Below are 16,172 nucleotides of genomic sequence, written 5' to 3' on the forward strand. Positions count from 1 at the left end.
TCCTGCAAGTAACCGGCAAAAAAGTGGCAGAGAGTAGCTACTTTGCTACTGATTATCTCATTCTTTATATAGCGTTGTAATCGCCATTTGTCATGAGCTGTGCTGCTTGGTATTGCCTTCCAATCCCTGTGGCACCATATTGAGCAAACACTATCGCAGTTGTTTGCAAATCTCCAAAAGCGCATTGAAACAGGTTACACCCGGGAGGGCGGCGGGTCACCGAATCTGTTGAAAGGCGAACTGTGACAAATTATTTTTGTCTTCGCTTTGTCTTTCTACTTTATTATCAGTCCCGCCTGGAGATTCCGATTCATCAATGACCCTGCATAGTCTTGCCAAGACATCGCCTGCGGGCAACCAGCTATAAGGGCTTTTGGGCTTTCAACCCGAAGACCACGGTTTAGGCCGGAATAGGCACTAACTAAATTAAGTAAAATAATAATAATAATAATACAAATAAAATAAGTGGTTAGTTTTAGATACAGGCGTTAATCAAATATTGCAGTATGGGCAGGCTATCTGCAAAAGTTAGATGACATGTTAGCCAGAGTTTGCAAAACATCCTAGCTATCGAACCGCCTTCGTGTGCAGAGGTAAGTTAACTATGGCAACCGCAGCTATATACATATCAATAGTTAACCTGCTACACAATTAGCCTAACCTATTTATTTCAAAATCACAATATAAAAAATAAAATAAGTTAACAACATAAACTCACTGAGAGTGATTCTTATAAGTTCGCTTTCACAACATCCCGGCATGCATTTCAGATTTTCTCATCTGAAAATATGATTTCAGTCTTGATTCTACATTGCAATGTTTTAACAGGACATTAAATGGATGGATTTAACACTCCATTGCCCCTAATTAAATGAAAAGAGAGTTGGGTAGGCGCGGTTTGTCAGCTTCAATCATTTGAGCGCTTCTTAGTCTTAAAAATAATTAGCCTACAACTTAAACCAATTAGTAACAATTAGGTAATATTTTGCCTCCGTGCGAATATGTAATTTTATTTAACGTTCACTGCTGACGAAAACAACTCGAGAACGCGGGGTAGCTAGCTTCTGGAATTTAATTCAACTCAAGAGAAACGCAATTAAAATATTTTCAACACAGTTCATTTAGTCCGATAATAGCTGTGGTTAAAATAAAGCAATCTTAGGGAAAATAACTGCTAGAGGAATATGAATGTGCAAGAAATTAGATCTTAAATTGCATATGTGTCGATAAGAACACAAAATGGCATATAAGGACGAAATCATGGAAATGAAACCAGGGAATAATAGTTAATCCTGACTGTTAATTATGATTGAGTTCGTTCTTAATTCCTTAACTGTCTCGTGATGAGGGGTCTGATCATTATGACCTCAGATGGGCCTTTAAAAGCGCGCTGCACGTGGATGCCTCCTTCTGAGCACCATCATCATCACTCTGTCAAGGCAACGAAATCCAATCAAAATTTCTGAAAAGCGTCTTCAGTCAAAGATAAGAAATACAATGCAAGCCTATATGATCACCTTTTTTTCATGTTGGAGAAAATCACCCACATTTTGATAGGCCTAGACTACAGCCTGACTGTTGCAACATGACCTCGTTCAGTTAAAAAGCCACGACTCCGGCTTGCTTTATTCGATATCACTGAGAACCAACAACATGTTTTCCTGCTATTGAGACGCACACAAGAGAGCTTATTATTGACACAGCTTTGTATTCAGAAAATTGATTATTATGCTTCCCTCTAGCTACTTTGTGCTGCGGAGAAAAATTTTTATTCGTGCGAAAGCTGAAATAAGTAGCCTACGTAATAAAACGATGATATATTAAATTCGTTTTCCTTGCTTTCAGGTTTTATTATGAGCCATTTTTCATTATTATTGAATTGAACGCGGAGAATCTTCCACTGTAGCTTCGGGCGAAAAAAGGTTAAATTATTTGCGCCAATCACACTGTGATCTGCTTCTGCATCACTGAAGGCAACTGACGCTTCTCTGGCTTCACCCTTTATTTTACGCACCCAAAGGCTAGTGCACTTCAATGAAATTCAGTATCATTTGATTAAGCAAACGCATTGCCATGTGTAGAGCTGCATGTTTCTGTACCCTGACAAAACCTGAAGAGCTTTTTTTCTGAATTGATGTAAACATTTTGGCCTTTATTTCATGGGATAATTAACAGCATCAACCCTCTGGATTACAAGTCATTTTGATGTGTTAGCTTTCACAACAGGAAAGAATTGAAGCCTGCTTTTATTATTAAAACCCAATGCCATTACCATTGCCGCTCAAATTCAGTGTTTACTTGTCAATTCAGCTGGGTCAATATAAAAAAGTGAATTTTTATTATTTAAAAATATTAAAAATATTTAATATTTAAAATATTAAAAATATTTAATAAAAGTGTGGATGTTATGACTAAAAAATAGGTAAAATTAATTATTGAGTAAAATTAATTGAGTACAAAAAGTGGGGTAAGCATCAAGTAAAGCATAATAAAGTAAAACGTAAATGTAATAAACTGCATAAAATGTATATATTTTTTCAATATAAAATATAAATATTAAATAAATATGATTATCAAAACGTTTTCTTAGTCAATATGAATTTTCATAAAAAGGTCCAAATGTGATATTGCATGTGATCAAACTGACCTTGACTCAAGAGTCATAACAGTTGTCTTTCTTGTCACATGACAACAAAATGGCTTCCTGCAAGTTGTTTACACCACAGTGATTTTGATTTGGTAATACAAATGTTTTTCTTTTATCTTCTTCTCCAAATAATTAATGTTTTTAAAACACGAAAAAGGCTTCACTGCTTATTCTTCAAAAAAAAAAAAAAAGATTAGGCCAATTCCAAATTACTTATGTCATCATGTTTTAATAATTTTATTACATTGCTCTTTTTTCTAGGAGCATGAAACATTTTATATTTCAACGTGAGCTACAACAAAACAGCCCTGCTGAAAAACAGAAGCGGGTTCTTTAAGAGAGGGGTGCGGGCGCGAGGCATTGTCTCTACAGAAGTGCGCAAGAGCCAATGGAGAGGCGCCTGACAGAGTTTGGGCAGAAGGGGTTTGCCTCACCTGCTCGAAATCACTTCAAGAGGAGCGTGAACAGGACATTTTCAGCTCGCGACAATTAATATGCACGTATCGGACAGTTAACACTTCACTTCAGATAACAATAATGAGCTCAGGTCTGGGCCGTGCGCCTTTCTGAGGTACAGCACCACTCCAGAAACGCGTCACTTTTGTTTGCTACAACTTGGCAACTCATCACTTCGGGATTTAACAGTGATCACGGACCCCTTTCTACTATCGAGCTGCTTTTTTAGGCATCATCATGGAACTGAAAAGGAGCCAGACGCAATGCAAGAAAGTGTTGGATAACGCTGAATTAATCGTGAAGATGTCAATGTGATTTCTGTTCTTCACTGTTTTCGTGCATTAAATGGCAGCGATATAAAATTGATTGCATGGGCTCTGAGCAATTCAAGGAAGAATATATATATATATTTTTAATCTGTTCTGTTCATTTGGGAATAATTTGTGTTGCATTGAAGTTTTAGGAATTAAACATCGTAACCTTCCAAGCTGTGCGCAACAGAAAGACGATGGAGCACACGGGGATCGAAGAGGTGAATCAGACCCACCAGCAGCACGAACCCATTAGCTTTGGAATAGATCAGATTCTCAATGGCTCCGACCAGCCGAGTAGTTGCATGCTGCCGAGCCGAACCGGCGACCCGGACTACGCGCTCGCGCCGAACGTCTACGCTAACGGCTACAACAGCGTGTACAATCCGGCCTGTTCGATGGCGGCGGGACTGGCAGGTTCCTACAACGTAAACATGAACATGAATGTGAGCATGAATATGAACCTTAATGTGAACTCAGGGAACGCAGGTGGTGTCATCCGCGTCCCGGCCCACAGACCCATGCCATCCGCGCCTCACCCGCCGACTACTGCCCATCCACCGGGCATACCCACCGTGCACACGGTACCCAGCATGGGCAGCCCCGCCAGTTTCACGTTCCCCTGGATGGAGAGCAGCAGAAGATTTGCGAAAGATCGACTGGCCGGTAAGACTTGAAAATATTTACAGCCCTGCCAAAAGTAAGGCTGCCCCGGTTTGCTTATGTTTGAAAAAAGGGTATAACTTTGTCCAACATCAGCGAAGACTGACTTTTAAGGGCAACGCTAACAATGAGAAAATTGTCTCATCAGCTCGGAACGTTTATACATAAAGATATATATTTTAAAATAGCTGATTAAACGTAAATTGCAGCAGATTTCGCAGCGATTAACTATAAATGAAAGGGATAACTGCATTAAAAATGCAGATGATGTAAAAACAGCAGCAGTTAAATTAATAGTAGAATGCATTTCATAATCAATTTCGCCAAACAAAATAATAATAATAAAAAAATAATAATAATAAAAAAACAATAAATAATAAACTAAAACAAAAAAAAAACTGCTACCGTATTTTTGTATTGAAATGACTTAGCCCACATGCAGTACTTGTACTGTTATTTTTAAAATAGAAAAGTCTCAAGAGTCTCCTTAAATCTTCAGGCCCCCATTTCTACTGAAATATTTTTGACTCGGTGCCGTTTGTTAAATAAACATCATTTGAATTTACTGCGATCCTTTACATGTATTCATTTAGCTTTTATATATATATATATATATATATATATATATACATATAAACCTTACAAATAAGAAATACAACAAGCTATTAATTTTACTACTAAAATTTAATATCCAAGTTTAAATACAGTAATATGTAATGGAATATAATAACTCTGTATTTTTTAAGATTATTTTATAATACCTTTTGTTTTTAGAACCAAATGGATTTTACTCTAAAATATGTTTGCCTTGTTTTGTTTTAGAGGATTATTTTTTAGTGCCAATATTAGGTGTTTATATTTAAGTGTTCCCTCTTTTTCTCTGTTAAAACAACAACAACTACAGCAACAAAAATATGATATCTAACATCTCTGCACAGTGAATTAATATCGGAAATCCTTTAAACAGTCAACTAGCTTTACTCCTCGACACATCTGAAAATTGAGGAGTAACACTAGACACTCTTTAAACCAGCACAATAATTCATTTTTATTTGAGAGAGACGACGATCAGGCGCACAGTAGAACCAGCATCATGATCTCGGCCCGTGGACATTATACACCTGTGTTACTCATAAAAACACAGTGGCTTTCAAAATCACAATTTCGTGTGGAATGGTTTTATGACACCAAGTCACGTCTATATTCTTGAGCCACTGTCTCTCTGAACCTTTAAGACAAATGAATCATGATACAGTGTTTGCAGGGAACTAAATGTTGCCACAACCAGCAGTAATGCGTAATGGCATGTTGACAAATCGTTTTAATCTATACGCAAACGTAATACCAATAGAGATCCAACAGATGACGATTTTTGGATTTTGGGACAAAAACAAAACAAATCAACAACGCCTGGCCTGTGCATGTTTACAGAAAAAAATGAAAATTATAGGGTATATTTATTATTATATCAATGCTCTAATATACACCTTTTCATATATTTTAATTTATATTTTAATTAATAAAGATATATAGGCCAAGTTATAATAAGACAATATATGCATCACGTTATTTGTGTCTCGTCTCCGTTTTCCAATTGGTCAGTTCGCGTCTTCAAATGACGTCACTCACAGTGAGATGAAAATTAAGAAGAATATAGATTTCTGCGTATTAAATATTCAGAATTCCGCTCTATTCTCATTAATTATTCAAATGAGAAAATGATATGTCAACTGCAAAAGCTCTTTTGTAAATATGCTTATCAATTTTACTCATAGTCACTTTGGGCCACTCATTTATAATATTTTATCTCTTCCGTGCCTTTGAATTGCGCTGTAATGAAATATGGATGTTTAACACTGTACATTTAAGTATATATAAACATAACAAAATAGAAAAAATAATAATGAGCATATAAATAGATCTATAAGCATATTTTAAAAAATCTGCATTAGCATAAAAATAAAATCTAATACAGTCATTTCATTTTCAATTCAGTTGCAATTAATTTGGTGCCTTTGTCTCAGCGTAATCCAAAGGAATCAGAGCCACTTAAATTAGTCATAATGCACACGTCAAGATGCCTGTCTGAAATAAGTTTATATTTTTCCGACTTTTTTCTCCGTCAGCTTGAATGGCATGTCTGCATTTCACCACAACTGTCACGGCGCGTACACGTGCACGCAGAGGCCTGAGACTCGATATGCACTGCAGGCCGGACATATCATGCCGGTCTGGGAGGCGATGAAAGGCTATACCACGTGTTTTTTTGTTAATTGACTCCTTGGCAGTTTGCAAGTTTATAAAAATCCAGAAATGCATAAACAGATCAGTAGCTCTCCACTCAATAAACACGGGTGCCCTGGTGATGGTAACGGCCTTTACGCGCGGCTTTTCGGCTCCTGGTGACAACTGCGACGTGCAACGAGCTATATATAACTGTGTAAATAAAATGCATGCTCTAACTGAGCAGCATTTTCAAATACACACAATACCAGAATCTGCATTGACACGAGAAAAACTCACGTGTCTTAATTCAAACGCTCTGTATTTGTTTCCGCGCGTGCTCTGAAAAGACTCGGTCGCTTGCACGGATTCACATAACAGTATATTCATCACTAGGTAAATTTATTTGTATTACCGCTGCTGGAGAGGGCTGTTGGGTCCAGCTGCATCACAACAAGGGGCAGGTGATGGTCGTAATCTGATAGCAATGGCCTTGGAGAAACTGGAAAATGAAATTGCATGTGGATACCCCTCTATCTGAAATGACAATAATGATCTTTCCCACCCATAAATACAAATGATTATGAAACTGAGACGAGGCCGTGTAGCCATGGTGACAGTGTCTAAAGGGACGACGAGGCTCTCGAGCGGTCGGTTTATGGCATTTCCTGACAATTATTTTATTCTATTCGATATTTCAATTCCCAGCATGAGGGAAAATTTAAAGGCACATTCTGTTTTGCCTCACTGCGCGTAAATAGCGACAAATGCCCATGTTACATTTCAATATCGCGCTTTGAAACCATTACATGTATATTTATTAGATTTCAACAAAGGTAATATGCGCAATGGGAAAGGCAGGCGCTGTCGCATGAAGGTGATATCACGTATAACTGATTTTATTACTGGTCGCATATTCTCTAAGGCAAGCTTTGATTTTTTGATGTGCTCACCATAAATTTTATTACCCAGACTTATCATTTAGAATTCCCTCTGCTGTCGAGACTGAATACGGGGATTGTTTTTGCTTCCATTTGACCCACATATGTATCTGCGGAGGAGTGTTTCTGGGAAATTAGTTATTAGATTTGTTCTCCAATCGGCACACCTGACATAGCCTATAGAAGAAGGGCAAAGGAGAAATTTTTTTTTTTAAAGCTGTGACCATCGAAAACAAACATCCTGAGTGTATCATCTAATATATAGGCTATATATTTATAAAAATAACTGAACTAATTTAGCTTTATAATTTTGATATCAAACGTTCTAGATTCATTACCCGTGTGTTTAATTGATGATGACACGTGCCGCCTGTCACTCAAGATCAGCCCTTTAATTAAAAGCAATAAAATCTAATTACGCAAAGGAATGAAGAGTCTATGCGCTTAATCCAATCAGAAGCCTTTTTACTGGCTTGTCTAATAAAATATGACAAATAAACTAACGAACTAAACATTAGGAGTGTTTTAATAAAAATAAAATAACTAAATAAATACAATAATGACACCTTGTTTTATTATTATTATTTTTATTATTTTTATTTTTTTTTGTCAGTCACACCGATAAAATTAGCATCTCTGAGGTTGACCAAAACAGATTCAATGTCAGACTGGCCTCATGTCAGACCTTGAGGAGTCCTAGCGTGACTAGTGTGAACTGTTGAGAAGTTCTTCTGAGAGCCAACGATGACTCTTGAATTACACAGAACGTGAATGAATGTAGTTGAGTACAGACATTTACAGATCTCTAACATGGTATTATCTGAACTTCAACCTGCCAAACAGAAAACTGGCTCTCTGTCTTCACACATGGCCAGCCAACCTGGCAAGACCCAAGTTCAGAATAATAAAACACCTCTGACTGAAGGTCACTCCCTTGGTTTACTCAGTTAAAAACAGGTTTGTGCACAGTGAACTGTTGAGTTATTTTGTTATTCTGGTCCAATTCCTTAAATTTTATTTTTTAATTTATGATGACCAAACTATTTAAGTTATTTTGTCTATATAAATGATGCAATGTAATATTTTGGTAACAGTTTTACTTTGTTTTTTACTATTTTTTTATTTTTTTGCACACAACTGTTTAATACACAACACTACACAGATATTGTCTTCAGATGTTCAATATTAACATTTCGATTATCATATTGTTCGATATGAATTTTGGCTTCTGCTGAATCATGCAAACACATTTTTCCTATCGTGCAGGGGAGGCCAAAATTATATAAAAAAATGTAAGTGTATTTATTTTGTTATTTATAGTTTTGCATAACATATTACACACAAATCATATGTTATTAATAATTATGAATATATATGAACATAGAAATCCATATTTAGGATGTAATTTGCATATGTAAGGGGAACAATGCATATTAGTGGCTGACACATATGAGTTTTTCCAGTGGATGATACTTATGTTATATTTGGTCCTCTTAATCTTGAATTTATACATTCTTATCATATTCACCAAATGGTGAGGATAGTTTGCCACAAACTGCTAATGTAGCATCGTTATTCAGATGCTGTTTGAAGGTTGCTTTCAGGTGCATAAACACTGTCCTAGCTAAAAACAGTTGGACAACAAACACATTTAGAGGCCTCAGGATATATATATATATATATATATATATATATATATATATATATATATATATATATATATATATATATATACATACACACACACACACACACACACACACACACACACACACACACACACACACACACACATATATATATATGTATATACATTTCTATTAAGTGATATATTGGCATATTGTCAAATTGGGCTTGCATCTAGGAAAGGTGCCAAAGTGTTCACAACGGTTATTCACAGCTGCTTCTACTAACATTAGTAGGGGAAAAACATGAAGGAGGGGAAAGATGAAAGAAGCTAAAATAATGCATACAAAGAATTCTAAACGCAACAATCAATACCTCTGTTGTAAAACCATGAATAATGGATAAACAATACAGAAGGACTGAATGAGGAATGAGCCTGAGTTCACTGCTGTGAGCACTTTGTGTAATATAAACCTGAAATACAATTCGTCCATGCATGTACTGAAGTTAAAAGTGATTGACATCATGACCCCAAATTTACACAAAAAGACGCTCAAGAACAAAAGTTGTGTTCAACTGAGGTAACTATAGCAACAGTACATTAAACAAACTCTATGTTGCGTTCAGGAAAACTGGTCACAGATATAAATCACGTTAAACATCAGTGCATTGTTTAAAATGTAGCCTTAAGGTTCTAAGTGCACATCAAAATAACGTGTCATCAGTATCATTTATTGTGATGTTTGTTTTTATCTATCAATCTAATTAAACACATATTTCAGAATAGACTCAGAAAGACCACTACATCAGCAGTGATGCTTCTGGTGGTTGTTTGATTCTGCCCTACTGACCATGAATTCACTTCCACTGTTATGATGGTATAGTCTAGGCTACCTGATGCCATAAAGATTTAAAAAAAATACATTGAAGTCGAAAAACTTGTAAAAACGTTCACTATTTTAATCAAAATTGGAAGACCTTCCAAATAATGTTGTGAATATTATTCTTTTTAGTGATATTGAATGCAAATATTTTTCACCTATACTCACTCCTAAATCTTGTTTTTCAGCTGCTCTTTCACCGTTCTCCGTGACACGACGGATCGGCCATCCATACCAGAACCGAACTCCACCGAAACGGAAAAAGCCCCGCACGTCGTTCAGCCGCGTGCAGATCTGTGAGCTGGAGAAACGCTTCCACCGGCAGAAGTATCTGGCGTCCGCGGAGCGTGCAACTCTCGCCAAGGCCCTGAAGATGACAGACGCTCAGGTCAAAACCTGGTTTCAAAACAGAAGAACAAAATGGAGGTGAATGTGAATCCAAGGCTTTCAAATCATTTCTTTTTGTTGGCTAAACCTGATTAGATATAAATCCCAATAGCAACTAATTTAGTCAGAACTGAGCTTCATTGAAGAAGGCATTTGGGGCCTAGTGGAAAAAATACTATTGTAAATTTGCAGAGGCTTGCTTTTTTATTTGTTCATTTGTTTTAAATTGAACCCCAATTGCCTTGACCAAGCAGAAACGTTCAAGCTCTTAAAAGGCTCTGTGGAAACTTGCTGTCCGTGCAGTACTGAAGTTATACTTCTGAATAATTGAGAGCATGTCCATTCTTTCCCCATAATCTACTCAACCTTTTGCTGTTGGCTTTTTTGGAGCAAATAAGTGCCCAATCTAATTAAGAGCTGGCTTACTTACCTTTGGTTTTACCAACAGGCTGCAATATGCAGAGGAGAGAGCTGGCTGAAGGGGATTTATTTATAATGAAGCTGAGTCATGGCCTTTAACAAATAAAAATGTATTATGGTTGCTTTAGTTTGCCTGCTCATCAATATTCATGGGACTCAACTTAATTCAGCAATTATCTGTATCTGCTGAAAGCTGCTGGGAAACATTCACTAGCGCGGTCACTTTTAGAAATTCTGGTAAATCTTACCTCACAACAGGATACCAACCAAACATGAATATCAACAGCAACACAGAGAACAGTTTATTTCAAAATGAATTGACATGTCGTGAAAGCATGAAATCACACAGCCTAATGACTTCATCTTCCATGACAAAATCTGTCCACTATGAGGGTCTAAATGGTTGCTCCATACCTACCGCCCGGCGTCCAGCACACGTCACAGCTAAATGCATCACTGTAATGTGATTGCACTTGGCTCATTTGATCACAGGCTTGTTATCCATATGATTCACACACAGATACATCCTTCATTCTCTGAATGAAGCTGAGCTGAATATTATACATTGAACCAAAACTGGAAAACCTGGAGTGAAATGCAGCACGCATTTGTTTCTAGCTTTTGCTCACTTTTTTCCATCCTGTTAGTGATCACACCTTTTAAATTTTTTAAGAATTAAAAATTGTAAAAAAAACAAAAAAACAAATAGAGCATTATAAGTAAATGGCAATTCTATAATTTATGTCAGGAAAAAAACTCAGTATATATTTGGATTTCAATTACCCTAATCTAAAAAAAAAAATATGGAAATCAGCTATTTTGAACCTTAAAATCCTTTGTTGGTGCAAAAAATTTAAAACAATTAAATAACGTTGCCTGAAGAGACTATTTTAATTTGCTTGTTTGTTGTTGCTCCCTCTGTGTTTGAAATCATGCTTCCTTCATGTGCCTTTAAACATAAAAAAAAAAAACTTTTGTTCATTCAAATTCAATACATTTCGGTGACAGTAGACCCAATAATTACAATTCTGTTATCATTTATTCACCCTCATGTCATTACAAAACATATGACTTTCTGTCTTCATAGATTTTGTCCCCCCACACAATCAGTGACACATGCCATGAAATTAATGATGGTAAAATTAAAATTTTTGAATGAACTATCCCTGTAAGTTAATGCAGTTGGTAGAAAGATTAATCATTTTTGATCTATAAGTACATATTAGATCCCCCGACCAATAAAATAGCATTTAATCATTGTTTTGTCATGTACTGTTATATAATAATACTCAAATCTTTACGCTGACAGCTCCAATAGGCTCCTCATGTGTACATTCAAGGCATTATTAAATGTACAGAACCATTAACATTCATGTGTTTCATTCAAAATGACTTTAGTCATAACATTGTTATTTTTCACAAAGGCATGGCATCTCTTTTGTGTACGCGGAAAGCTCAGATCTCTCAAGGTAATTAAAACCAGCCTAGGACCTGCACCAGATAAACATGTTAGTTGACATAATCTGCTTTTGTATTTGAAAAGGGTCTCTGTCATTGCACATCATGTTGACTTCAATCATGCGTCTCTGATGACAGGAGGCAGACCGCTGAGGAGAGAGAGGCTGAGCGACAGCAAGCCAACCGTCTGATGCTGCAGCTACAACAGGAGGCCTTTCAGAAGACCCTGAGTCAGCCGCTCCAACAAGACCCTCTCTGCCTACACAACTCCTCACTTTACGCCCTGCAGAACTTACAGCCTTGGGCGGAAGAAAACAAGGTGACGTCCGTCACCTCAGTCGCATCTGTGGTCTGACCCACAACTCTCATGTGTTCTAGTTAATTGAGAAAGGATTTTATAGGACGCCAATTAGACGTTAATTTAGGCAGATCTCTGACATTCTCACTTGGACTCACTTCATGAGCATCTGTATGAAGCCATATGTTTTTTTGGGGGGGGGGGGGGGGGGGGGGTGAGATGGTAGAAGAGATCTAGCTTTGCAAAAACAATTTCCACTCATACATGGAAAGATTCTATTCAATTCTGATATTTTTTTTTAACAGGATCAGCTTTGAGCCTGTGATTAAAACCACTAGAAAAACTGATTAAACCAAACTGTAGTTTTGTGTATTTGTTTGTCTTTTTCAGAAACATACATATTTAAGTCTTGGCATGGAACAAAAACCCTAATGTATTCCCAATTAAAGTGGAATCACAACAAACACAAGCACACCAAGTTCACATTTTCAATGCCACCTAAATCTGCCTGGTCATTTGCTCGTCCCTTACACTACATTCTCGTTCCTCTTTCTTCAGCTACCCATCTAAGAGAGGGAGGGGCTTTGTCCTTTCCAACCCAAAACTGCAAAGCTGTCTGATGAATTTCACCCATCAAGACTGCTGTTCGTCTACGTGCCATTTGGCATCAAGGAGACTGACTCAACCCCGGACTCGTTCACTCTTGTTCTTTTTGTGTTCTTTTTTTTTGGGTCTTTGTAAGATGTGTTTGTGATGCATGTTCTCTACATTTCCTGTATGAAGAGATGAACTAAAAACTGTTAGTTCTGTCAAGCTGGAGTCCTTCCTAAAATGCACTTTGGAAGCAATTACGAAGGTGCTTTTTCTGGATTCTTCATGACGTGACATTTAAAGGTGTTTTATATTAAAAATAATTGTGACTTCTAAAAGTTCGGTTTCATCCTTCGTAAAATGAATTTGGAATAATATTAAAGGCGAAATGTGCCAGATGGTTTGTTTTAAGGATTGTTCACCGAAAGGTTTTTTGTGGAACCAAAAAAAAATCATTCTTGTTTGGCATTACTTTGTAAACGCCCTGTTGGAATGAAATCTTTCTTTTTAGGAGTGTAAACTCATGCAATTGGTTGAGCCATTGTGGCCACATTGGGCTGATTGGGATGCTAATACAGAACAATGTTTTTATAGTGTCACCACAATTTTTTTTTCTTGAGGAAATCAAACAACAAATGGCTTATATTAACAATGATAAAAAACATGCCACTTTGAAATTTAACACCTATATTTAACCCAAATCATCATTCATTGTCAACTTGTAAAAACACCTGCTGGTGAGTACCTGTGAGTACAGTTTGTATACAAAAACAGAGTCCTTGACAAGGATTTTGAAAGCATTCATCACCCATGTCCACCCAGACACTGTAAGGGCGTAAACAACTGATGGGATCTCTGAGAGCCAAGACAGCAGTCAAAACAGCAGTTTCCTCATTGGTTACCACAGCAGAGTGGTATCCACGTAACACAGGGAGGGGACGTGGAATCATGGCAGCTTTATTTACAGTAAATGAGCCTTTACATTCTATTCCACACACGACTGCATCTCCCAGGAAATGCTGACGCTCTAAACTGATTACAGCGCTCTACAGCCTGTGGCTTACAGAAAAGAACCAGCAGTTGAACAAACCACAGACTGGGAACACAGCTGGAAAACATGCATTTTTCAACGGGAACAATAATTCTGCTGAATGTGTGTAATTGGCCCATTTTAAAATTCATTACAAATAATAATTTCCACTTTTGTTCTCGGGCATGCAAATTAAACATATTAAAATCTTGCAAACTGTTTCTGAAATTACTAAAGACATTCAAATAAAACTTTTTTTAAATAGATTTTTAATAAAATGTTATTTGTTTCAGGCAATCTAAAAAGTTATTTTTGTGTTGTGACGTCCAAATGAACTTTTATCAAAAATAAAATTCAATATGATCGAATGCATCTGACCAAATCAGGTTACTAACTAAAGCCAGATGAAGTAGAAGCTTCTCAATTTAACTTATAAATAATATATACTTTTTGGTTTTAATAAATTTATTTTATTCAGCAAGACACATTAAAATAATACAGTCACAGTAAAGACATGCACAATGTTTCAAAAGATTTATATTCCAAATAAATGCTGTTTGAACTGTCCATTCAAAAAGAAAATTCTAAAAATATTAAGCAGTACAACGTTTTTTATTTACATTGATGATAATAACAAGAATCATTATTCATAATTGAGAACAAGCAATAACTGATGATAATTGGGCAGTAAATTAGTATATTAGAATGATCTTGTGAGGACTGGAGTAATGTAAAACAAAAAAAAAAGTAATTTTAATAGTAATAGAAAAGAGTTATATTAAACTGCCATAATATTTCACAATTTTACAAGTATGAAGTACACTTTAAAAAACATTGGAAAGAATAACTATTATATTTTAAGTAATGTAAACACTAAGAAAAGTCCACAGAAACACAGCCCAATGACTGTTATATAATTAAGGAGCCTTTTTCTGCATTTATTTTGACAGGTGTTTTACCCGTATTTTGATTTATGCATTTAGCCATCACACGCAGGTTTGTTTAGCCAAGTTTGATGCCATCTCCTGGTTAAGATCCTGTCAGTGCGAGTCGGTTCCTACGGTGACGCCTCTCCTACCCTCATGTCCTGTGTCAGTCTTCCAGCCGCTTTCATCTTCTTGTCTCTCCTGCCACTGCGACGTGACTTGGCTCATTTTGCTGAAATTCCTTTCGGCCTCTGTTTTCAAAAACTTCTTGGTTTGGCCACAAGTGCTCTGAGCCTCTCTTTCTCCTGCTGATGTGCCTTTGTGTTTTTTGTTTTGTTTTTGCACTATCTACCTGAGGGCCCTCACCTCACCGATAAAATGTTGCCACACAAGATGAGCAAGAATGAGAGGTTAAAGTATCACACTTCCTATCTCCCTCAGTGTTCATAGACAGGCTCCTGTTTATCTCACAAACGCTACAAACCAATATGACCTGTGGCCTCCAGTTTTTCATAATAAGTCTGCTATTTCAGATTGCATCGGATGTCCGACGGTTCAAAGATTCATCGCACTGAATTTTCACAAGCACAATAAGATAGATAAACACAGTCCTCAACATAAAAGAACAGTGAAAACCATGCATTATGCTTACAATAATCTAAACATCTCATGTCATCTTTGACAGCTTCATTAGCTAATTCAAGTCATGGACATATCAACCAGTATTTGGACATTTTAGGTTGATAACTGTGCCAACTTTTTCCACAGAATCTGTGACCAAACAGCAATCTCTACCAAATGTATGGCCGTCAAAAGCACTAACACAGTAAAGCAAAACACAAAAACATATGATAGTTTTACTGACACATCTAAATGGCTGATCTGCTCATCTGCATTTGTGAAAATCAGATAGCTGCTTCTCTTTCAGAAAGAGATACAGGTCTGCAAAACCATTTCGGTGAAAGCGAGAAGTTGGGAAAACATTGAAGAACAGAATTCACCATTACTAAAAGAGAGAAGTGAATTCTTTCCTTGTCTTTTGTTGTTTAACATTAGAAACGCAGACAGCAGGAAGAGACTGCTGTTCCTTTAAGACATTATTCACAGACCAAGTGCACTGATAGGGATAAACACGCGCTGTCTTTCTCGACTGTTTATGTTCAATTAAGACATGGCCATGATGTTTGCAAGGATACTCACAAAGACGGGCTTGTTGACACATTTTGGGTGTGTGTGTATTAGTTTGTCAGTTAAAACTCGAAAGAGAAATCAATCAATAAAATTTTTAAGAAAAATTGTTTGTTAACCATAACA

General features: G+C 36.6%; 1 protein-coding gene and 1 long non-coding RNA gene across 3 annotated transcripts; one reads left to right on the forward strand and one right to left on the reverse strand.

The window, feature by feature from the left end:
• The first annotated feature begins 2,997 nt into the window (after window positions 1-2,997).
• LOC132113913 (T-cell leukemia homeobox protein 3-like) lies at window positions 2,998-13,240 on the forward strand. Of its 2 annotated transcripts, XM_059521970.1 has the most exons (5): window positions 2,998-4,080; window positions 9,937-10,174; window positions 11,980-12,024; window positions 12,152-12,332; window positions 12,870-13,240. In XM_059521970.1, exons 1-5 carry the CDS (start codon window positions 3,612-3,614, stop codon window positions 12,879-12,881), a joined length of 945 nt encoding a protein of 314 aa, XP_059377953.1. In that variant the 5' UTR covers window positions 2,998-3,611; the 3' UTR covers window positions 12,882-13,240. The 2 variants fall into 2 exon arrangements, with proteins under 2 accessions (XP_059377953.1, XP_059377954.1); XM_059521971.1 differs by lacking the exons at window positions 11,980-12,024; window positions 12,870-13,240 and having other exon boundaries at window positions 12,152-12,481.
• Window positions 6,686-10,051, reverse strand: LOC132113914 (uncharacterized). Its single transcript, XR_009425228.1, has 2 exons — window positions 9,917-10,051; window positions 6,686-7,418 (listed from the first exon to the last, which is right to left on the reverse strand). It is a non-coding gene; the product is annotated as an uncharacterized LOC132113914 (long non-coding RNA).
• Window positions 13,241-16,172: the final 2,932 nt, after the last annotated feature.

The sequence above is a fragment of the Carassius carassius genome, chromosome 33 (assembly GCF_963082965.1).
Source record: "Carassius carassius chromosome 33, fCarCar2.1, whole genome shotgun sequence".
NCBI lineage: Eukaryota > Metazoa > Chordata > Actinopteri > Cypriniformes > Cyprinidae > Carassius > Carassius carassius.

Excerpts from the sequence above, each read along its gene's own strand:
- LOC132113913 (XM_059521970.1), top strand. The coding sequence starts at position 3,612 with ATGGAGCACACGGGGATCGAAGAGGTGAATCAGACCCACCAGCAGCAC. Across the intron at positions 4,081-9,936 it reads TGCGAAAGATCGACTGGCCG|CTGCTCTTTCACCGTTCTCC; the intron begins GTAAGACTTGAA and ends CTTGTTTTTCAG. Across the intron at positions 12,025-12,151 it reads GAAAGCTCAGATCTCTCAAG|GAGGCAGACCGCTGAGGAGA; the intron begins GTAATTAAAACC and ends CTCTGATGACAG.